At 39.8% G+C, this 24623-nt stretch overlaps 1 protein-coding gene and 1 long non-coding RNA gene across 28 annotated transcripts in view; one reads left to right on the forward strand and one right to left on the reverse strand.

Moving 5' to 3' along the window:
* The window catches only part of LOC108392319 (uncharacterized), a 153290-nt gene that overhangs the window by 44127 nt on the left and 84540 nt on the right, over window positions 1–24623 (forward strand). The window lies entirely within an intron of this gene.
* LPP (LIM domain containing preferred translocation partner in lipoma) overlaps window positions 1730–24623 on the reverse strand; it is a 628839-nt gene continuing 605945 nt past the window's right edge. For 22 of the 23 annotated variants that reach the window (XM_073231939.1, XM_073231938.1, XM_073231925.1 and 19 more), the window contains 3 exons: window positions 23641–23819; window positions 18056–18176; window positions 1730–15293 (listed from right to left, as the gene is read on the reverse strand). In XM_073231939.1, the coding sequence (XP_073088040.1) occupies window positions 15165–15293; window positions 18056–18176; window positions 23641–23819 (429 nt within the window). In that variant the 3' untranslated portion in view covers window positions 1730–15164. The remainder of the gene's footprint in view (window positions 15294–18055; window positions 18177–23640; window positions 23820–24623) is intronic. The other variant, XR_012129299.1, reaches the window with a different exon arrangement.

Raw genomic sequence — 24623 nt, forward strand, 5'->3', positions numbered from 1 at the left:
GTGGGAACTGCTGGATTTACATTTGAATCCTTCAAGGTGCCAAGTACAGAGCAGATTCTCAGTGTCTAAAAAGTATGCAGAATACAGATGGAATGAAACTGTAAAAGGGTCAACTAGTTGGTGGTGATGAGTAGCAGACACTGCCGCCCTCCACTTCTAAGGACCCATTTACATGGATCCAGCTTAAAGGGAAAAATTCTTGCAAGTCTAAGACACAGAGGAGTCATTTGATTTTTTTATTGGAATATACTGATATACAGTATTATATTGGTTTCAGATGTGCAACACAGTGATTCAATAATTATATACATCACTAAATGCTTACCACAGTTAAGTATAGTTACTCCATTACTATACCAAGATATTACAGTATTATTGGTTATATTCCATATGTTGTGCTTCCATTCCTGTGACTAAATTATAATTTGAAGTTTGTATTTCTTTATCCCATTCACCTGTTTGACCAGTGCCCCCACCTCTCTTCTCCTGTGGCATTTGTGAGTCTATTTCTTCTTATTTTGATTTTTAGAATCCACATATGTTAAATCATTTGGTATTTGTCTTTCTCTGACAATATTTCACTTAGCATGATACCTTCTAGGTCCATCCATGTTGTAGCAAATGGCAAGATTTCCTTCTTGTTTATGGCTGAGGAGTATTCCATGGTGTATATATACTGCCTCTTTTTTATTCATCTGTCAATGGACACTTGAGCTGCTTCCATATCTTGGCTATTGTAAATAATGCTGCAGTAAACATAGGAGTGCAAATATCTTTTCAGATTAGTGGTTTTGTTTTCTTTGGGTAAATTCCAAGAAGTGAATTACTGGGTCATATGATGTTTCTATTTTTAGTTTTTTGAGGGACCTCCGTATTGTTTTCCACAGTGGCTTAACCAATTTACATTCCCAACAGTGCAGGAGGGTTTCCTCTTGTCTACATCCTGTCAACATTTGCTATTTCTTGTTTTTTTAATATTAGCTTTCCTGATAGGTTTGAGGTGATATCCCATTGTGGTTTTGATCTGCATTTCCCTGATGATTAGTGGTATTGAACATCTTTTCATGTGTCTGTTGGCCATCTGTCTGCCTTATTTGGAAAAATGTCTATTCAGGTTCTCTGCCCACTTTTTAGTCAGATTGTTTTTCTGGTGTTGCGTTGTATTAGTTCTTTATATATTTTGATATTAGCCCCTTATCAGATGTCTCATTTGCAAATATATTCTCCCATTTTTATTTTGTTGATGGTTTCCTTTGCTGTGCAGAAGCTTTTTAGTTTGATGTAGTCCTATTTGTTTACTTTTGTTTTTTTTCCCCCTTCCCTGGGGAGACAGATCCTTTACTGCCTATGCTTTCTCCTAGGGGTTTATTTTTGTGTGCAGTGCAAGAAAATGATCCAGTTTATTCTTTAGCTGCCCAGTTTTCCCAGCACTATTGATTGAAGAGACTGTCTTTACCCCATTGTACATTCTCACCTCCTTTGTCATGGCTTTGTTTAGAATGGTCGAGTAATTTTAGAACACATGCAACCTTAAGATCTTCTGTGCTACTGGGGAGGAGAGTTGGTGCCTTCATACTCTCCTTGGGATCATGTTCACCTTGAGAGACATTCCCTTTCTCAGAAGACCCTATGGAGAGCAAATTATATAAAAAATGAAGCACAGTCAAAGGGGTCTGAAGAAAGAAGGCAGAGAATATCCAACTCAAAAAGAATTCCACACAAAGGCCAGTAAATGTAATAAGAAGTTTATTGGATTTCTAATTATAATAAAATAATTGTGGTTCTTTTACAGAAAAAAAGCAATGTGATTTTTATATTTATTCTTACAGAGCATTGAAAAAACATAATTGGTAGGAAAAACTGATAGAAGGTAAACAGAAAAATGATTTAAAATAGTTGGATAATATATCATTACAAAATTACCCAAATCACTTGCTTATAACAGGTTTTATTCTCTTACTTTCCTAAAGAACCATGTGGGTTGTTTTGGATAAGTCAGTGATGGTTCATGATGTAGTGGAGAAATGCAATTTTCTAAGAATAAAATTAACAAAGAAAAACATATTTTAGGAATACCATGGCTATGCCAGTATCACACATGTGATAAAAGGCATATTCCCTATATGGTGTTTGTGTGGCTTTCCCCAAGTCAGGAAATGTTATTCTGACTAGCAGCTGATCATGATGAGGCTATGAGTACACCAAGTTAGGGGGAAGCTATTGCTCTAAGTAGACATATTTAGCATAGGGACAACCTGGCTTCTCTCTTGTCTCTCTACTCTCCTTAGTCTACCTACTTGTAAATATCACTTAGTGTTTACACAAAACCCTCTCTCAGTCAAGATCATCACATGGAAACCTGGAGCAAAGGCATGTTGCCTCTTTCCCAGTCCCTCGTGTTTCTAAGGAGGAGAACCTCTGTGTCCTAATGTCCCTTCTGACACCTCACAGAGATTCTTAAACTCTTATCTACCATTAAAATCAGATTCTCTAAAACTCAGAAAGTGACTGGTGTTGAAATTGGATAAGGTAAACAGAGAAAGAACATCAACAGCAAGACTACGTTGTTAGCAAACAACATCACACTCTTCAGGGAGCCAATTGGTCTCAAAAAATGAGGACAACTAAAGCAGGCGTCCATGCTCTTGAAGTTATGAAACAGTAGCCTGTTCGAACCTCATCCCCAGTTTATGTAGTGGGGCTCCTTATAAGGAAAGCAGAATGGGTGGCTGACTGCAATGGCATGAAAACCATCTTCCACAGTTCGGCCCTCTTTACTTGCATTTGGTAAAACCAAGTGGAGTAGGATTCAACTTTGTGGCCAAGAGCTTCTTTGGAGGAAGGCTAACTGGAGGTATCTTGCATTCCCAAAGGAAAGGCATATTCGAGTGAACATGGAGCCAACTGACTTAGAAGGGAGGAGAGCGACTTGGCAAGTGTAATTTGCCAGCTGGTTGAGTCAGACGACACATTGAGAAGGATCTTTTTTGGAAGCATGTCCTCCCTTCAACCCGTTTCTGAAAATCACGCACCATCTATTTTGTCCTATTTACCTGGGCCCTCTCTTCTTGCCACACCAGGGTAAGAATTCATTATTCCAGACTGTGCTCCAGCTCTAGCAACAATATCTATAGCTGTAATATCAGTGACAGAACTATGGAAACAAAAGCCATTAAATAGCATATGCTACAATTTTTAGGAGTCAAAGTCAAGATTATCTAAAGCTCTGGCACAGCATTTAGCACCCTGAGCCTACAGTCCTCACAGCCAAGACTTTTCTTTCATTTTCACTGATGTGGCCTGAGAGGTAAAAGGAGGAGAGGTGTGCTGACATTCTAAAGCCACTAGTGCTTAGTTTATAAAACATGCATATGACACATATCCTAATACGACTCTGGCTCTATTAATTCTCTTTAACAATTTTTTTCCCCGGCTAAATGTTCCAATTCCATAAATTGTATATCCCTTAAAGCAGAGTACAATAAACCTCAGCAATATGCCACCATCCTCTAGGATATAAATATAAAGCGGCTGTATCAGCAAGGAATGCTCAGGGAATGTGTTTGCAGCCCGTTTCACAGTGCCACTCCCTAGGGGATATTGGAAATGAGTGACTTCCTTTCCTTTGGCAAGGTTTCCTTATCTTAGCACCTACTCCCTTAGATGGTGTGTTTTTGAAGGCTGCACAGTATGACGCTGGGTACCGTGTGTACATACATATGTAGCAATAACGTTTATGTTTCTCAGAATAGGCACTTTTTGAAGGCAGTAAATCTAAAAGTAAAGTTAATAGAGCCTATATTTAGTGCTCATCTTCTCACTTTGCTGATGTGTATGCTGAACAGAAGATCACAGATTTGAGTCAGTCTCGCAAAGAGGCCGGAGTCGGCAAATGGCTATATTCAGAGCTGGGGAAGTCTTGCCAACTCAACTGTAGCTGTTAAAAAGGCAGACTTGGAGAAGGTGCAATCATTTTTCTCAAAGGTGATGGCACAGAAGGAGAAAAGCCTGCGACAAAGCCATGAAATAAAAGCTTGTGTGTGCAGTTCAGAGAAAATTACTATCCTCAGGCTCTGTAACTTCATGGCACATCTACTCCGTGGCACAGATTGGTGCTGCAAAGTTCTTTCCCTTCCTTTCTTGGAGAGTATCGTAATTGCACACATTCCCAGGGGAGAGAGAGCCCCAAATCTGTTAAACTAATGATGAATGTGAATCTTAAAAGACAAAACAAAAAACAAAGTAATTCGTTGCATAGATAGTATCATAAGAGTTTAATCCTACAAGCAACTGTGAAAATTTTGCATCTAAGTTTAAATTTTCACTTAAGGCACATGAAATCACATAATTTTATTCATAGCAAAGAATCATAATCCAGTATCATCTGTGATTCTATTTGCTCTTTAATATGTTTCTTAAAAAGAATGAGGGCATAATTCAGATTTTTAGGGGGTAAATATTCTGACTTAGTTTAATAAGGAAATAATTCTTGGGTAATTTGCTCATCAGCTTTCCCAAGAGAATAAGTGGGCAGTAAAAGGAATCACTTAAAACTGATTTTGCAACTACTTCAGTATAAACTGTTGGTGACAAAATTTAGTTTCCAGGATCCTAAATCTCTTTCATAAAGGGTACACCTCAGTTCAGATATTTCAGTTGAGGTAGAAGGCTGGCACCTTCAATACCAGCTCAATTTGCTACCTAGTGAGGGAGTTAAAGGCACTTTTCATCCTATGGCAATTTCATCCTGATGAACTGATGTACCTAACATTAATATAAAAACTAAGCAGAAGATATATGGGTTAGCAAAATGAAAATATTGCCTCAATATCAACTTGCCTTTTAGCATTTGAAAGTTAAAATGGAGGCCATTCCTACTGGTGGCATTTAAATGATAAAAATCCCTTTTCCTCTTAAAGTCTGTGTTTTAAGGTATGAAACACATTGGCAGATAAATCATAACCTTGCTAAGCTATTCTCCTGCTTCTCGTTTATAAGTACTAAGTGATCATCAACTGTCACCCAAAGAAAAGAGATGAGAAAGAACTGAATTTTTTTTCTTTTTATACCTAACTCTCCCAAGAAAGAAAGAAAGGAGACATGTATTGAGAAAAGCTAGGAGTTCCCATTTCACATTTTCTAAACTAGTTCATAAATGGAGTTAAATAATTTTGTGAGGAAAGATGCTCAGGCTTAATCCTTTCTCCTTTGTGACAGAGGAAATGGATTCAAAGGAGCAACTGTTATTCCTCTGCCTCAGCACGAAGCAAGGTAGGCACCATACAGAGTGGCAACACAACGCAGCAATAAATAATGGCCCAGAATAGTTCTTCACCTTTTTCCCACAGATAGAAATACACAGAGGGAATCAAGCAGAAGAGATAAATACCTTATTCTCCACCCCACCTCAAATTATTTCGGCATAGTTTAGAGATAAATGGATCCATACAAAATTTAAACAGCTTTTTCTTTTCTGGCAGCCACAAAAATGGGTCATGCCTAGGGAATCATTAATTTCCTGGCCTGAAAAACCCGTGTTTTAAAATAGGAGTTCTTTTTTGAAGGATCAGCTTTCCTGGAGGATGTCTGTGTGTGCCTGTGTGCATGCACATCAATGGTGTGTGTTGTAAAGACAACACAATTGTATTTTCCCTAAAAATATGGGGGACTCTATTGTGCAGCCTAGAGGAAGAAACATTTTTATTAATAATTTTCTTTACATCATGTAGAGATAAATCAGGGTTTGTGGCTTCTATTATTATCTTAAAGGGCTGCTTTTCATACTCACTGCCTCACTGTCCTTTCATTCCCTCTAATAAGATGTCACAGGTTCTAGCCAAGTGAGTCTCTACTCAGGCACACTCACCTAGATAATTCTGAAAATTTCTTAAAATGCTGGATCTACTAACCTCTCCTGGGTGCGAGTACTCCCTCTGTTCTCCAAGAGTTACTTGGCGTTCCATCAGCCATGATGTTTATCAAACGTCACGAGGGGATGAGGCACCCTTCCAGTTGCATACGTTGCCATCTCAGCCCTAGTTACTACTCTTCTGGCCCCACTGGCACCTCCTGTATCTCCCAGATGTGAAGACTGGAAAGGGGTGAGAAGCTATTTGTTACTTCACTTGCCTCTTAGAACTCTTAGGGAATATGAAGATGGGTGGTGAGACTGGCTTGATGGATGGTAGACTCCAGGGAGAGAAAATACCTTGAAATCTTATTAGATGAGATCATTTTAAAGGTTTCCTAAAGTAGATTTCACTCAGATGAAGAAAGAATATTTTTTAATCAGTCCTAAGATTTTAATGTAAAGCTAAACAACTCTAATAGGAAATGGGAGGAAACAACAAGCCCCCCCCCCGCCAGGAGCATATATCACAAGACACAGCTTCCTGAAGGACGCAGCTCAGGAGGGGCAGTGGCCTGAAACATGCTGAACTGCCATATGCAGCAGCTTTGAGAATATTCGTGGAGGCTTCCTAGTATCCTGGAAACAACACAGTGCTAACTCCCTGTGATACTCATACACGAATCACAAACCTACCACAGTCCAGGAAGCCCAGTCTATCCAGGGGCAATGGCCAAGTTCAGAACTGCATTCAGTCCCGTGGCATTTGTTCACAACATCTCAAGGTCATGGGTTGGCTGGGCAATTTGGAATGCTTGATGCAGTCACATACACTTGGTGGGCTTCAAAAATCTGAACTGAGGAAGAGAGAGAGAATAATATGCATTGTTTACCCTCAGCAGTTTCTGTGTTTGTGGGGCATACATCACAGACCACAGGAGAGAGCCTTGCCTTAAGGGTCAAGTCACCTCTGTGCTCCTCTGAATTCTAAATGATTTGATTTTGGTGATATTCTGACCCTCACAGTTTCAGAGAGTTTTCCAGTTAATGTAGAATAAACCAGCTGTCTACAGGGAAATTTGCTGCAGTGAGCTTCAGAGCCACAGTTGTTTGTTCTTAGTGTGGCCTTGCCCCATGGACCTTATCCCAGGGCCGATCACACAAGACTATCTAGATGACATAGAATGCGCTGCAAGCTCTAGATGACAGCAAACACAATCTGCATGGGGGCTTGCCACCTGATAGCTAAATTAATGGTCTATGTGACTTTCTCTGGATACTTTTGAACACAGGGATCTTTACTCTCTGTGAGAAGTCTGAAAGATGCATGCATTGTACTCTGAGGTATTCTGTGCCCTCAGAGTGGCCAGTGGAGAGGGCAGTGGACTCTTATCAGATGGGGTACATCCCAGAATCTGCTACTTAGTTACTATATCATTTTTGGCAAGTCACTTAACAATTCTGAGCCTCAGCTTTCTCTTCTAAGATAGGGCTATTAATAACCTCTCTCCCAGGGCTGTTTTATGTGTGAAAGCAGTTTGTAAGCTCTCTTAGGAATTATTATTTTAGAGCTTAGAAAGCCAGCCCCAGGTCCCGCCCAGGGGACTGATGACAGGTTCTGCTGATAGGGCCCTCTGATGCTAACTAGAGAGGAGGGAGCCATGAGGCTTGGCTTCCCAAAGACCAACGAATACTACTGAAACTAAAGAGTGACCTGGGGCACTAATGGAAGAACCTATACATTTCTACATAAAACCATAACATAATATAACCCCTTCCCCCAAGAATGATTTCCTTTTGTATAGAAGATCTGGCCAGAAGTAAAGAGTTTCAACAGAACCACTATCTTTTGCTTTTGATATTTTCCTTGTTAGAAGTGACGATCATACACTGACATTTCCCAACATTTAACGGTTATTATCTACAGGCCAGTTAACTGGAGGACACTGTTGCTGGGTTAGTTACAGGGGGGGAAAGCATAAAGCTATATAACAACTATCAGAATAGCTCGTCTTTTGAATAAGAAAGTAAAACCAACTGCAACAAAAGATCAACTCTAAAACCTGGCCCTCAGAAATCCTTCAAACTATTTTTAAGAATGTTTAGAGGTTTTTAGAAACTTCAGCTAAAAAATAAAAAAATGTTAAAGTAATGTGTTGCCAAAAACTAAACAAATATATTTGGATGGAAAATGGAGGAAGGAAGCTACATTTTGTTAGGTACTAAAGATTAATTATGTGTGGCACCAGGAACACATACCCCAAAGGCTGGTTCTATTTCAAAGTCAAGGTGAGCTTGGAACAAAGAGTGATGGCAAGAATGGAAAACCTTAAGAATAATAAGCTTCTTGAAGGGGATTGAGGGCATTATGATTGACACACGTAGTGTGTGTGTGGGGGTCATGAGGAAGACAGTGTAGCACAGAGAAGTCAAGTAGTGACTCCAGCATCTTACTACGCTGATGGACAGTGACTGCAATGGAGTCTGGGGGGGGACTTGATAATATGGGTGAATGTAGCAACCACAAGGTTGCTCATGTGAAACCTTTATAAATGTGTATATCAATAATACCCTCATAAAAAAAAATAAGCTCCTTGGTGCAGGTGATGTTTAACAGAGTCTGGATTATTACTTATCAATGAATCTGTAAGGAAATTTTAACACCAAGTGGAATAGATGATGGTGGAGTTCTTGCCCATTGTGGACTCCATTGTAGAAAACTTAATGAAGACATACAGTAAGAAAAGGATAATGGAGGCATGTTAAAATATCACAAAGGAATTAGCTGTAGGGTTTCCTCCTCTCTTGACTCTATAATTTCTACTGGTAGAATACTAATTTTTGTTCCTAATGAAGGATGGAAATCGAGATATTTGTTAGTGTGGTTAGAGACTACTGTAAATTGCATGGCAATCAAAAATAAAGAGTGAAGATTTTAGTAATGTTTTTGTAACTCCAAGGGGGAAATAAGTTTAATGAAAATGCATCTTCACACAACTGTTCCCAAAATAACTCCCAAGCATGTCAGATAACTGCAATAGGGTCTACACCTTTTTGCACAAAGGCCAGGGAAGTAATAGAGAAATAAGTGTCCTCTAAGGAAAAATATTCCATTTTATTTATATATTTTTTAATGTGAGTAAGGTAAAGTTAGTTTTCTCTATTTGCAACTAAAAATAAGAAAACCAGTACAAACCAATTCTAGTATAGTTGTTTAGGCCAGGTATTAAAGAGAGTGATGACTGGACTTCAAACAAGAGAATCACAAACCCCCAAACTCCTATTTATGTGTTTACCAGGTAAGTACACTGGAAAGGGAGCAACTGTCAAATTTGTGAATATGGAGACCTCTGACCTTCAAAGCTTCCCAGGGTATAGCACAATGTGCCTAAGAATGCGTGAGAATACATACCACACCTGCAGGACTACAGGGGCTATGCCTGTCTCTCAGAGGGGATGACAGGATACATATCATAAAGGTTCTGGGGAGGCAGGGCCACGGCATGGCGCCTAGGAGCAGCTCTCACCTTATTCTCTCCTGACATAGAAAACACATTGTTATACACAGTGATTTTCAAATACCTTATAAACTTGGAAATATAAATAATCTACTTATTTAAACAACCACAATGGTCGATCCCTAAAAGCCCTATGAAAATCCTCTGAGTTATACTATATGAGAACTGTCTTGGATAATGTAATTGGAGACTGTCCCTTCTTTCAAATCCCTCCTTCCCCTCCTGAACCCCTCTTCTTGAATATAGGTTAAAAACAAAAAACAAAAACCTCTGCCCACATATCAAAATAACATCCTCACTGAGACCATCATTAAGTCTTGGCAAATTCATTTATGAACTGCAGTAAGTATGTTTTAAGTATATTTTACTTTCCTTGAAGGTGACCTTCCACAAAAAGAAAATCAATGTCAATCCTGTGAAATCTTACAGAAAATTGAAGTGAGGATAGAAACCAAAAAATGGAAATATATTCCTAGAATTATAAGCTTTTTCCAAACACACTAATAAAAATGGACACAGAAAGCTTATTTTTATCACTATTAGCCAGAGTTCTAAGGAACCTCAGAGCTAAATTTTAATAAAATGATTTATACTGAGAGCCCCAAACTTGTGCTTCTCAGGTTGCTTTTTATAAACAGACTACAGGCCTGTAATCTGTGCTCCAGAAAAATCTCTGGTGCTGCCCTACCCACTGTAAAATACTGTATTTTAACTCTTAGATTTAATATTATTGTTATGGGAAAAATGCTGTTATGTGTACAAATTCTGGAAGTATAATTTTTTGTTGCCATAAGGACAATTATCAAGTTTCATTGCAATAAAATAACATGCTACCACCTAAAAATACGATTATTTTGCTGACCAAAATGCTTTGGACTAAAAAAATTAAAGAATAAAACTTAACCTTATCTAAGAAAGATCACTGTGCATACAGCTAAGAAAAGTAGGGCAGTCATAAATGAATTTGCCCAGAGCTCTATGATGTGAGTTCCTGATGAAAATTCATTAAAATAAACTGAAAGATGCTATTATTTTATCTCCCTTTTTGAATAAACACAATCTAGAAGGTATGTCCCTTTAAAGGAAGGGTTCACGTATGCTACTCTATTTTGCAGTAGGCTTCTTCCTTTAATATGGTCATAATTCCATAAGGATCATAATACATTCATTTAATTTATTTATGAAAAGTCCAAGCAGGATAGCACTACGAGGTAGAATGGAAGGGAGGAAAAAATAAAAATGTAAGAAAGAAGGGAAGAAGGAAGGAGAAAGGAAGGAAAGGGGCAGAGAGGAAGAATTCTCACCAAGTTGTGGAGTTTTGATGCGATCATTTCTTAAAAGTTTGAAATAATACACTAACCAAACAGCAGCCTCATAAGAAAAGCGTCATTCTAGTAATCTGTCAAGTAAATAACTTGACCTGAAAGCTTCATGGTTGCACCACAATAGCGACTCAGACCTAGATTATCAACTTGTTCTATCCACTATTAAAGTAGCCAAAACAAGACAAACCAGTAGACATGTGAGTCGGTGGCAAAGGCTAAAGTAGAAGTTTCTATCTTCATTGTCTGACTAAACCCAGAGTAAGACCAAACATAACCACTAACAACACCCAGGACGTCACCTTCTGGCCCCGAGAGTGTCTTCCTAATTTAGGAATCCATAAAGTACTTCCAAGAGGCAATGAGAAAAGAAACACTATTAGAAATACATGAAGATAAAGGGTTCAGACTTCTCTAGATTTTGTTTGACTCTTTGGTGAGTATATCTTGGATATTTGGTAATTGCTATTTTTGTTATAGACTCTTTAGTGGCATATTCATAGTAGTGTAAAGATTCTTTAAAAGTAAGGCACAAATGCATGTTGCTCTCTGATTGTCTCCTACGAGTGCACCAAAAGAATGATCATATGAAAGGGACTGGAGGCACATTTTGTAGAGGTATATCTTTTTCAGCCTACTGGTTTCCTACAGATGGCTAAAGCAGGGTATGGAACATGCTGTCATATTTCATTCATAACACACATGTACTGTAGCTCTAGGCAACAGATGGACAATCATTTGTTTAAACTACAAATGTGAAATACTAAGGTAGAACAGCAATATTTCTAGAAATGTATATTGAAAAAAAGCCTTTTCAAGCCAAGAGGAATGGTGAGAGCCTGTGAGGTTACATGAGTGTTTCCCTGATCTCCCTACCAGCTGCCATAATTTCCCCAACACCCTTCAAAACTTGATAATGGAGGGATCAGGGGGCAGCCGACACAGATTTGACAAGAAAAGCCCAAACCATATCAAATAGAAATAACACTGTTATTCCTGGCTGGTTCACATTAATAGGATTTTTACTAACTAGGAAAACTGTTGGAAGTTGTATTTTTTCAGTCTTATTTGTATTCCATAGGCCCTCTACGATAGCCTTTTTGGTAAAGTGCTCTCTTTTTCCCTCTGGACTCAAATGAAAATACTTGTTTAAAGGAATTTAGGGCTTTGTATACTTTAAACATCACCAAATACATCTTTGCAGAATCTTTCATAGTGAGAAAACAATTACAGTGTTGATATCTCTACTGCATTCATCAGCACAAAGTAATTTTGATCACAGAAGTAACTCCTATGGAAACAATTTGTTAGTGACAGGAAAAAGCACCCACATCTTTTAGCCTCAGTTATGTCCAGCATCTCAAAGCATGCCTTCTGCTGGGACACATTACTTATTCTTAACTTTAAACAAAATTTTGTTTGCAAATGAGACTCCACAGTGAGTCAGTGTGAACTGGGGATCAAGACAATGAAGAAATCTAATTTTGAAATGGTCTACAAAGCCCATGACACAGTAGGTTTTTTCTCCCATTTCCATGTGTCTTATGTTACACAGAAATACTAAGGATTTGTGATTTTGACAAGTTTTTAGAACAAGTGCATTTTTACAAACTTTCTCTTATATACTGTATGATTTTTTCCTATTATTTATGAACTTAACGATAAATGACAATAATCAAGTAGATATATCAAAAGACAGTAGAACTACAATTGTTAAGGTAATATGATCATTCTATCTCTGTTATAGGCAAAATTTCATGTACCTAAAACAGTAAAGAGTGATTTGGCATTGCTTAAATCACATGATTAATAGAAAGGACAAGAAAGCAATATAAGTCATATATTTAAGAAATCCTGGAATAAACTATTGTAGGATCCTTTCCTTAACATACCTTGTGAAAGAAAAAAAAATCTAAATCTAAATATTTCTAAATAATGTATGTGTGCAATTCATTATTATAAAAGTATAAGAAGTCTATATTTAAAAGATTTACTTTAAAAATCTTTGGTAAAGATACTCTGAGGTTATGTGATAAAAATGCACTATAAAGATTGTGAGCAAGCAGTTTTCTGGCAGTGCCACAGGGATGGGTCTGTGACAGGATTTTCCTGTAACTTTTTTTTTGGCATGTAAACATTCAGTTACATAAGGACTTAAATGTAACAAACAAGTAGAATGTTATTGCATTTTTATAGCATAAATATTTCATAAATTCTTCCTCTTTTGGCAAAATTTATAATAATATGACTGCACTTCAAGGGATAAAATCCATCTCTCACTAAATTGGGCTTTCGGCCTAAAGACAATTTTCCCCAAGGATTTCATAAAAAACAAGTTACTGAAGCAATTCAAGGAGATTATATTATCATTCCAACTGTCTGCTAGTCAGTGCTCTTTGAGGTCTTCAGCATGGTCTGGCCTTTAATTTGGAAGACAGAAAGCCAGAGACACAGTTGCCACTGTACCCCAAAATTCACATGCTGCCCAGCGTGAATCCCACTGTATTTCACATTATGAAAGAATACAACATCAAGGATAAGAGTAGCAAGGTAAGTAAAGGACAGTGGTCAAAGCTATAACCTGGGTGGTTCTAAAATAAAACTGGTGATCAAAGCAAATGAGTCACAAATTAAATTAGGTGAACTACAGTGATCATAGGCTTAAGAATTTCTTACTGAAAAAAAAAAATCGAACCATTTTTACAATTAATTCTATTAAAATAAAATAAATTCAACTGGAATTCCTGAGGCATGGTTCGCAATTCAAAACATGCACAAATAATTTTTCATTTCTGAGTGTTAAAATTAAAAATTAAAATAAAAAATCAGTCTAGAAAACAGACTTCATCACTTATTAATCATGCAAAAGGTCTTTGGGGAATTAGGGAAGGGTAAACGGGAATGTAACTATATGTATTATATTTGATTTCTTAAACTGGGTGTTATGTATACAGGGTTTCATTATATTATTATTTATACTTTTGTGTACACTTAAAATACTTCATAATTTAAAAGTATATACTGTGGAAGATGTGAAGAAAAGTTTAAGAAATCTCAATCCAAATTTAGTTTACAAGGCAGCAACCTGCCGTTACTAAGATAGGTGTCTTTCCTTAAAAGAAACGTGAGAAGCTAACAGAAGTGTGGCTCTGCAGTTGGCAAGAAAGCATTTCAATGCCCAGTAAGCATTTGAACAAAGATTCCAGGCAGAGACTCTGCATATTTTTAGCTCAGAAAGGCAATTTTTTTCACTGATTGTCTTTGAAAATGTGGTGTAAATGTCACATCGATGATATGAAAATGTCTCCTGCAATACATAATTTGAGTTGCAGAAGGATTATGAGAATAGTGGAACTATGGTTTCACAATCTTTTCAAGCTTTCTGTCTTTTTAGAGTAAACTAACAAAACTACACAATTTATTTCGTGTGCCCTGATTTGCAATTGTTAGGCAAGAAGGACCAGGACCTGGAGAAAAAAAGGAATTTCAACTGTTCTTTATAACTGTTTTCTTCTAGAGAAGAACTCAAATTTGGTAGTTGTGTTCAGATATTAGAAAAAAACATGGCAATAGTTGTGAGCTGAAAAGTGGGCAGTACTGGAAATGCTATGTTCTAGAGAAATCTATGTTATGTTTGTCTGTATTTTGATGTCCAGGCAGTATGGAAAAGCAAAATCTTAAGATAACATCGTGGGGCAATAATGGGCTTTTCAAACACTGCCGAAATGCTTTTTCCAGCTAATCCCACCTGTAATTTCTTTAGAAAAAGATTGACCTTTAGATCTCTCTCACCAATATCTATTTTTGAATGAGCCCCAACTACTGGTCACTTTAGGTTTTGAATTTGGATGGTTGTAAATTAAATTTGGGCTTGTTTAAACCTATGTAATTTACAGCTTATATTCTTTATAGCCTAACAGATAAACTGTATTTTTCCTCAAAGGGACATGACTGGTTTAGAGCAACAGAAAAATATACTTTTCAATATACAGAAAAAGAATGGCTATCCTTTAGGATTACAGGCAGTTTGAAAGAGATCAGATGGAGGCTTCCAGCCTAAAAGCACCTGTGAGTTGGCAGACTGACCCAGGCAAAACCGTGTGACAGCAAATACCACGCTAAAAACAGCCATTCAACCGTATGAAAAGGGAGACAAACATAGGGATTAAAAGCTACAGGAATGCAGAAGTGAATGGGATGGAGCATACTCTGTGAAAAATGTGGAAGTCCTTGGGAACAAAGGCCCATCAGGGGTCCTACATGAAGAAATGTGAAATGTGTATTTGGTGAGAACTTAAAAAAAAATCTTATCATTTATGTGTTTCTAAGGAAAGGTTAATAGCATATGAAGAACAGAGACCGTCCCATAGCTTGATTGCCTTTCCTCTCCTTTCCTATTTCTTTTCTTATCTGTTCCTTGTGTTTCACTCTTCTCTGCTCTACCAACCCCATGGCTCATTGGGCTGGTGGCTGTGCTCAAAGGTCAGTGCTGGCCTTGGCAGTGAGCACCCTGATGCGGGCAGAGTTGCAGGTCTTGCAGAGGATGTGTCCGTCCAATGGGTAGCAGCCTTGGTTGTCTCCCTCAGACAGGAGGCCGCCGCAATCCTAGAAAGATGAAGACAGGTGGAAAGGATTTCAGTGAAAATGTGAGCCACAGACACGAAGATTAACCTCCTTAGCGTTCCACTCAAGGCCTCCGTAATGTGACTGTTCACTACCTTTGCTTGTCACACGCCACCAGCCCTCTCCAATCCTTCCCCAGGATATGAATGAGTATGTCATCAATGAAACTGAATTACAGACTGGAGACAGGAATACCAACGGGTATAACAACACTCCTAAGGTCACTTAAGAGTACATATGGGCACAGGACGAGGAGCACCCGAGGTCTAGCCTGCCAAGCAGAATTTTGCTCTCCTTACCCAACAACAGCAAAAGTAAGAACAAGAGAAAAAACAAGCACAGATCCCTAATTGCTAATTTATCATTACCCTCTATTATTAGTTTCAGGATCTCTCAGAAGGAACATGCAGCTACAGGGATGGAATTTCTTGGTCTTCTCGGGGCAAAAGTAAAGCTGTAGAGTGACTTGTGCTAAGCAGAAGGGTCAGCAACTGGCCCTGCATACTTACTCCTACTGTAGTAGGGAAGTAAACTCCTAGAGTGTGTGGGGAGGGATGACTTGTACTTCCTAAAGAGACAGCATGGCATAGAGGAGTGAGCACTGGCCTCGGAGGCAGGGCCCCTGGGCACCACGTGGTAGTTCTGCAACTGCCCGTCACTGAGAGGAATTCCTGCATCCCTTCCTTACCAGGCTGTCCAGAGGATCAAAGAGGACAATAGATGTGAACATACTGTGAACAAATGGCAAAGAACTACAGCACTGTAAAGGATCATTCTACTATTAGTAGCACCTCCGAAGGTCCACTTCAGAAAGTGTTGTGTAACAGTTAAAGGCTGGCCTTTCCCTTTGGAGACAATGGAAATTTCTTTGGAAAAGAAAATAATGGACTTCATCAAGGGGTGTGCACCCTCACTACCTTTAGTAGAAACTTTTTTAAAAGGCTGTAACTGCTGCGTGCCTCACCTCTGCTGTCCATGGCGACACCAGGGGGGTTCACCGGGGCTCATGGCTGCATTCGACAAATAATGAATTAAAGTTCAAAAAGGGTGTTTCCCAGTACGCAACAGCAGCACCAGGAACAGCTATGCTCCCCAGGAAGGCTGGCTCTACCAGTGAATGAGCAGGTATTCTGCAGCTCCGAAAGGACTCGGGAAACTGAGTGATAGAGTTAAGCAAAATCTTCATTGCAATGAACAGAAAGAAGGAAATTCCATAAATGGCATGGTATTAAGCATGTAATGAGCTAACATCTGCAGTCACCTGGGCACCGCAAGGAGCCCAGAGTGGACCACAGTGCTGGAGACATCAATGCCTTGCATCTTCGAACCACAGGAACCATGCCGGGCATCTTGGGCTACCTCCACGTTTCACAGATAGGACATGAAGAGCAGAGGCTAGTGACCAGAATTTCAAAGCAAACTTATTTGTAACTGCTAGCACCTAACCTGGGAGGAGGAAAGGCCTATTTGATGCAACCCCTCACACAAGAAAACACCACAATGAAAAGTCAAAGCTTACTGGTATATACAGCAAGTGTGTGAGGAATGTTGGGGAGGCTTTCCTCACTGAGCCTCCATTTCCCCATCTGCAAAATGACCTCTAAGGTATGTATCAGTTCTTTCCTACTTATAATTCAGGCCACTTTTAAGGCTGGACATTGCAGTTCCTCTTTGGTCATAAGACCTTGCCTAAAAGCTGGTAGTTTATTCTCTTTTCTCATGTTAAGCCAGAGAGAAGCAAGCAACCTGGGCTCTAGGGCAAAACAGAGCACCCTGTGCAGCACAGGTAGTCAGTTATTGCTGAGGCAGGAAATGGCACGAATGCAGCCCCAGAGAGCAGCCCTGCCAGCCTGGAAGATCTCCCATAGGGCCTAGATGCACCAATCTCATGAGTCTGTGACAAGAAGGGAGCTCCTATTGTCTTTCACAGATATGAAGAGGGAACTGATAGCAGCTATACTTACAGGAGGTAGTAGAAAACAAGAAACCTGCTTTAGAAGAGGTGTCTGGGTAATTTAGAACTGGGATAAGAAAATGTTTTAAAGTCATTTTCTGAATGTGGTGCCCTTTTGATATCCAGATTATGGAGAAAGACTTGCTGCTCTTTGCTGTATAAATGACTATGTGCTTCTTGGGCCCTTCCTGGTCACTTCTGGCTTGGATTACAGGTCTCCTGTATATACCCACAGCACCTTGTGCATACCCTTCCTGCAGCTCTTAGTGGCTATCTGATCTTCTCTTTAGCGCTCAGTCAGTGCTTGCTAAATTAATAAATGTCCATGACTTTGAACATGAAGTTCCAACCCCCCTGAGAGGAATGAATTGTTATCTTTCTCACTGGTGACAATGGCATCTCTGGCCCATAGGAGTGTCAGAGCAAGGTTAAAGATTCAGTATAATGATCTTGATAATAATAATAATACCATTCTCATTAATCAGCACTTTAAGATTTATAATGTCCTTTTATATACAATTTTGCATTTCAGTCACATAGCCATATTTGGGGGAGTTTAAAAGAACTTGAGTCCTTTTGACAGGTCGGGAAACTGACTGAAGGGGTAAGGTGACTTTATCAATGTCATTAGCATTAAATGCCTACGTAAGATCTAAAACCTGAGTCCTATGAACATAGGCACCAGGGGCTGCCCCAGATTTAATCATTGCTGTATTTAGGAAAACCCAGCTCTAATGGGCTTATCAATGCCTGGCATGCAATGACTGGGTGTGGGGCGCTGACCACAGACCTCACACCGGTAGCAATGCACATGGAAATCACGATCCAGAGCCACAATCCGGACAGTCTCCTCCTGGCCCGGAGCTGGCATGATAGGCTCCTTGCACACAGAACATCGGGGGGCAAATTTCCTGAAACAGAGATGGTTCTGGTTAGATGCTGATTATAGACACTGACAAAGAGGTGAGAGCCAGATGTTAAAAGAAAATGTGTAAACCAAGAGTCAGGACATCTGGTCTGCCATTTCATGTGACCTTAAGCATGTCACTTTCCTTCTCTGGGTCTGCCTCCTCATCTGTAAAAAATAAGGGATTTAGGTCCTTCTTGACCTAAATATTGTGGTAGTGGTGAGGTGGGAGGATGGGCACGTGACTTGCTTACACATGAACGGCATCCAGGGGCTCTTGTGGCATGGAATTCACCTGTGGGCAGACTGCACACACAAACCCTGGGCTTGGGCGGGCTGGCCACGGAGGAGGACATGGGCCCTGCCACTCCCTACTCGCTTCTGCTGTTGCCTCTAGACGTTTGTATGGCTCTCCAGGTACCACCCAGATATTCTCAGGTTGATAATGTTGCTTCACTTGCACTTATTAGTGTCTCTTTCTTCAAAATGTGTCTTGCATTGCATGAATTAACATAAGAAACCTCAAATATATTTTAAAAAAACAGCAGACCTTAGGGAGTTAAAATAATCTCTATACAGCAAACTTACTATGGACAAATATGCACTTCTTATATTTTGGTTGTGTTAAACTTTTGTTGGAAAAGAAATACTTAAAAAGCTGTCAAGTTCTTTTTTCTTTTAAGGCTTTTAGCATTTCCAAAGGGCATGTATATATGAACACATATAGACACACATATACATACACATGTATGTATTTTTTTGAAGTTACCTATTGGTGGGGATTTTAATATTTCCTAATCTCTTAATATCCCTTAACATGACCACTGGCCCTAACAATTTTTCTTGTCACAGAGTAGCGGGGGACAAATACAGGCTATGCATCCATTTATATCTTCCAGAAATTAGGGGTGGCATTTGTGTGAAGATGTGAAATGAGACATGATTTGAAATGGACATGGATAAGAACTGAAAGATTAAAAAAAGAGAGAGAGAGAGAAAAACAGACGGTGTAACTCTGTTTTTTTCCATGGGAATGGTTTTAAAATTAATGACATTAAAATTTGTCTATTTGTAGTGAGACTTAAAAAGAAATAATGATAGTAATCTAGTACTTTGCAGAGCACTTTATGGTTGTCAAAGCATTTTTACATACATTATACTCTATATGTACATATTAATTTTCCTGGCAGCACCCAAAAGGCATCTGTCTGGCTGCAATCTAAATAAATATGAATTAAGCAGCAGATCAATTGATTGCTATGAAAGAAAAATTAAAAAGATCATGGTACAACCTCAGCAGTAATCAGAGTTGTTATAATTGGCATTTTATGCAAGAAGTTTATACTCGGTGGCAAAAAAATTGCTATGGACTACCTGATTATTTTTGAATCTGGGTCATCAGTAGTGAAATAAGCAGGCTTCTGAAATCAACTGCCAAATTTCTGTTCCTCAAGACGATTGGACTGCAAGCTCTGGGAGGCCAGAAGTATATCTCACTTATCCCTGCAGCTGGAAGCCTCTCTGTTTCCTCAAGTAGGATGACTTATTCCTCTGGCATAAAATATCCTTCACTGAATTTGCCTATTTTAGCAGTAATTATTTGAATATCTTGCTCTGTCTCTGAGTTTCCAAAAACAACGACTGTAACTAGTACAGAGTAGAAATTCAGGCTCTAGCTAATGAAATGAGGTATCTGCCATATTGCTCCATAAAGAGATGTAACTTGGGCCTTTATGACCAGTCTCAAGGCCCTTCCTTTTTGGAAAGCCATAAACTGTATTCTTGCTGAGTAATGATTCCCTCCTACCAATTGGCCTCATTTCCATGATGTGAAAACACAAAGTGTAGACAGGAAGTGGTTTCCACCGCCCCACCCCCCACCCCCCAGCGCTCCTTGGCCGGCATTAAGAGGATTGTTCTAAATCCCAGGTGGTCTATTTCAAGGCTCAGCTTACTAAGCAGACAATAATAATAATAAAGATAAATTTGATAAAAACACTTTGGATGGTTCAAATAGCTACCATTTACTGGGTTCTTATTATGTGCCAAACTTTGTTGAGCACTCTCTACACTTGACCTTATTTTTACTGACAGCAACATTATGAAGAAATACTTTTTATCATTTCTGTTTACAGCCATGGGAGCCAAGGCTCAGAGAAGGGGTGGTCTGCATCATCTTGTGTCCCAGCACAATTCTGGCAATCCACAACTGTATGGGATTAAACAAATACAAGGATGAGTGTAATATCCCTGATACGAAAGCACAGACAGTGGAATAAGGGTTCAACATAATGAAAGGGGCAGTTAAATTAGGCTGCTTTTCTGAGTTCACTGTCCTGGCACTAGGAATACAGAAACAAACTAGGAGCCCAGCAGTCAGATGGGGGAGAGAGTGCTATGTATTTCTGCATTTGTTCTATTGATTTATATTCATATCCTCTCATGCTACAAAAACTACTTACAGTGATTACTGTACAACTGTGTGTGTATTATTTATCACGAATCAGGCTATAGTAAGTGCTATCTATTGCAGATCTGCAAAACTATAAAACATAGAGCAGGAGATGCAAATTCAAACAGGAATGGGGAGAGGTTGAGATCAGAGAAGGCTTCTCAAAGGAGATGGTTAATGATTTGGGCCTTGAAAGGTACCCATTTATGTGAAATGGGAAAGACTGTGTATGTATGTGTGTGTATTTTGGGGGTGGGGTGAGGGTGGGATACAATCTGTCTGCCAGGTAATTAGCTTGAGCAGTCATCTGAAATGATATATGAGAGTTTGTACTTAGTACAAAGGAGGACTTGGGTTCGGCACTGATGTTGATGACGTAGGGGATGGCCTATTAGCAGGGGCTTAAAAACAGCATCTCAGAAGCTTGTTACTCAATGTGCAGTCTGAGATCATCTGGGAGCTTGTCAAAAATGCAGAATCTTAGGCTCTACCCTAGACCAACTAAATTAAAATCTGCAGTTTAACACCGACCCTAGACGACTTGGAAGTACATTCAAGTTTGGGAAGCACTGATTTTGAAGACAGGATTCTAAACAAGCAGTTCAAATCCCTCTCACAGGCCTTCTGTATCTCATCATACTTCTCACTTCCAGGCTGCTCTGGTTACAGCTAAGCACGTCTTCCTCGAATGTAAACCAGCCTTTCGTAATTCCACACCCTTCTTTATTGTCTGAGTTGTTCCTTTGGCCAGAAATCTGTTTTCCCCTTAAAACACTTCAAAATCTGCTCCCTGAAGCCTACCCAACCCCAGGGCCAAGTAACCTCTCTGACAGTGAGAGCCTCAGCCTTTGCTGACGCCCATGTCATCTTGTTAGCCTTTTCTGCCTGAGGTCACACAAATTCTGTATACTTCTTTCCCCTCCTCCTGGCAAACTCCTTGCCCACAGGGGCTTCTCCCTGTACCTGTGCCGTTTCTAGCTAAGCGATTTCTCTCCTTGTACATCTCTCCTTCCGCACTTAGCACAGTGATGCACAGAAAGAGGGCTCTTTGTAGATGTGGTTGAGCTGAACTGAAACACATTTCCTAGGTGTTCACAAAGGGGGACCTGCTCAGAAAGACAAGGAACAAGGCCCCAAAGGACTGTCTGCATGAGGAGGCTTTATCCCCCATCAGCCTTCTCCACTTTGCCATGCACACCTCGAGGTGGCCTTACAGCTGCTCTGTGTTCTAGTTCTTTCAAGGCTCAGAAACAGAGTTCTGTAAAATTTATCTGCTCTTTCCATTGGGAAATGGCAAGAGATTCAAAAAGCTTCCCCCACTACATACCTGACAATCATGCTGACAACATTATTTTTAAAAAATAATTTATGTTTAACATGCCACTGGATTAGTGGTGGTGGGGATAGTTGGGGGTTTGAGATGATATTTCCTTTTCAGTTGCTCAAGTCTCCCCTTCTGGAGTGTTCAGAGCCACACACTCATGTCATCAGCCGTAGGTCTCTAATTATGATCCCCACTCTTAGATCAATGGCATGGATATAAACTTACATTTGTCAGAATTGATTTCCCATTTTAATTGAGGGGTGTAATATATCAGTCTTCTACAGCAACAGAAACATGTGTGCTCTGATTCTATCTATCAGTCTTTCTTGGATTAGGCAAAGTCTAAGAAAGGAGAGAGGCAGTGACAGAAGCACACTCCCATCGGTATCTTTTCACTTCCTTTAAATAGATGCAGTTTTTTATATGTAATTACAAGCTAAAAATATCAATAATGGAAATACAATTTATGCTGTGACTGCCCTTTCAAAATGAGCCTTCCTTGTCTAACTCAGGTTGAGAATTCCTGCCTCTGGGTTTTTTTAATTCATTCAGGCCCACATCTTTTGGTGAGGTTTTCACTTTCTTTGCTACTTGGAAAGTCATCAGGAAACTCATTTTAAAAATATGAGTCTGAGGTCCCTAAACTGCTTGTGGCAAGTTCCTCCTAATTGCTGACAATCAACAGTGTGGTGCCAATTACCCCACAAAGCTGCACATCTGGGGGCCACAGAATGGACACCCACACTGGGGAGTGAGATGACCTTCACCTCTCTGAGAGCCTCAGACTAGCCTCAAGCTACTGCCCAGCAAACAGATAAGCCAGGCAGCCTTCGTGTCCATGATTCATAGGTCACATTACAGCTTTGACACAGTTCCTAAAAATAAGTAACAAATGTCGTCAACCAATTAACAAACTGGCCAAATAAAATTGGGAAAAGACCTATAAATGAGATAATCGAGGAAGGGGGAGACATGTTTTTCCAGTCCCATGAGTAAGTGGTCTTGCCTGAAGGCTCTACTTTCTAATCCTCCTCAAAAGACTGTATGATAATGCCTTCATTAATTTTCTTTAGGATATATCCTGATGAAGAGAAGACCTGGGTAGTGGAAGAGGTTGGGGAGGGTATGAATATGTCCATAATGACTTCAAACATGTGAGAGACTTGCAGAACTAAGAGGAACTGAACTGTCCTCTGTGTCTGTCCCCACATAACTTCCTATCTGCAGAGAGGTAAAGATATAGAGGTCAGCTCTAGAGAAAACCCTGAGCTGGGAAGCTTTAAGACAAGGCCCGAGTCTAATGATCAATCTGAAGAACTCAGAGAAATTGAGCAATTTGTCACCACATACATCTTGTTCATGTTCAGGTCAGGAAGGGCTACCCCAGGATCCTGCCTCTTTTCAATACACATACTCTGTGGCAGAGTCAACTTCTTCACAGTTGTAGTCACACAAAGATGCAATGGACAAGCCCCAGGAAAGTCTGAAGCAGAGATCATGCTGGAGGACCACATGGATCACCTGATAGCAATTTCTGTACTGGAGCAGGGGATAAATAAGCCCTTTTTAAGGTCCTACCAAAGCCTGAGATTCTAGAGCTCTAAGAGAGAAGAATGTGTGGCCCAGGGACAAGCAGTAAGAGCAGAATCCAAGAGGCTGGATAGGCCGGAGGAGGGAGAGTAGATTGCCTACTTGTGGAAGTCCTCAATGCAGTGGATGAGGCCGCCAGCATCCACGGTGAAAGGGATCCCATCCAGGCTGCGGTGGCACATCACACAGGTAAAGCAGTGAGGGTGATAGGCCTTCCCAGTGGCTCGGAGAATCCGCTCCATGATGGGCTTGGAGCACACACTGCATTGTTCCAGGGTATTCTGGGGAGGAAAGAAAAATGCCAATATTAGCCTGGGACTTGAGCAGCCCTGTTTACATGGTAACTTAGAGAGGGCAAACGCTGTTACAGCGCACGCTGATTTGTGTGCTTACTGCAGTGCTTGAAGGAAGGCAGAACGTGTATCTTTATTACAGAGAGAAGAAAACACAATTAGGCACATCAAGTGGCTTTCCTAAGGTCACCCAGGGAGCAGGTAGCAAATCTAGGATTCACCGAATGAATTTGCTGACTTCTATACTTGTTCCTTTCCCCAGTAGCAGGGGTAATGGCAAACTTCTATGAAATCCCATGTAGTAAGTATTTCGGGCTTTGTTGCAGTGACTCACTTTGCCATTGTAGCATGAAGGCTGCCATAGACAGTACATAAGCAAATGGCCATGACTGTGTTCCAATAAAAGTTCATTTATAAAAGCAGGCTGTATTTGGCCCATGGCTCTGATTTGTTGGTCCCTGAACTACATAAACCAGGCTCTCCACTGGAAGACACCTCACTGCTACTTCCAAAACTTGATTAATCCTCAAAGACTTAGTGGGGTCACCAAAAACATTACAATGTAAAGAGTGGTCTGATGATTGAGACCAGCAGTGCATGCCAGTTGTGGAAGTTAATCAGAGCCTGACATAACCAAGGAGGCTTTCAATCACTTAAAGCCTGATTCAAACACCACTGCCAGGTTTAGAGTTGTGAACTTCTGATGGAAATGTTGGACCTAGAGGGGTTCCAGTTTTGAGAAGTGAATTAAGAATGACAATTTATCTGGGTTTAAAAATATGCTGAGTTTTA

The sequence above is a fragment of the Manis javanica genome, chromosome 3 (genome assembly GCF_040802235.1).
Source record: "Manis javanica isolate MJ-LG chromosome 3, MJ_LKY, whole genome shotgun sequence".
In the NCBI taxonomy this organism is placed as follows: Eukaryota; Metazoa; Chordata; class Mammalia; order Pholidota; family Manidae; genus Manis; species Manis javanica.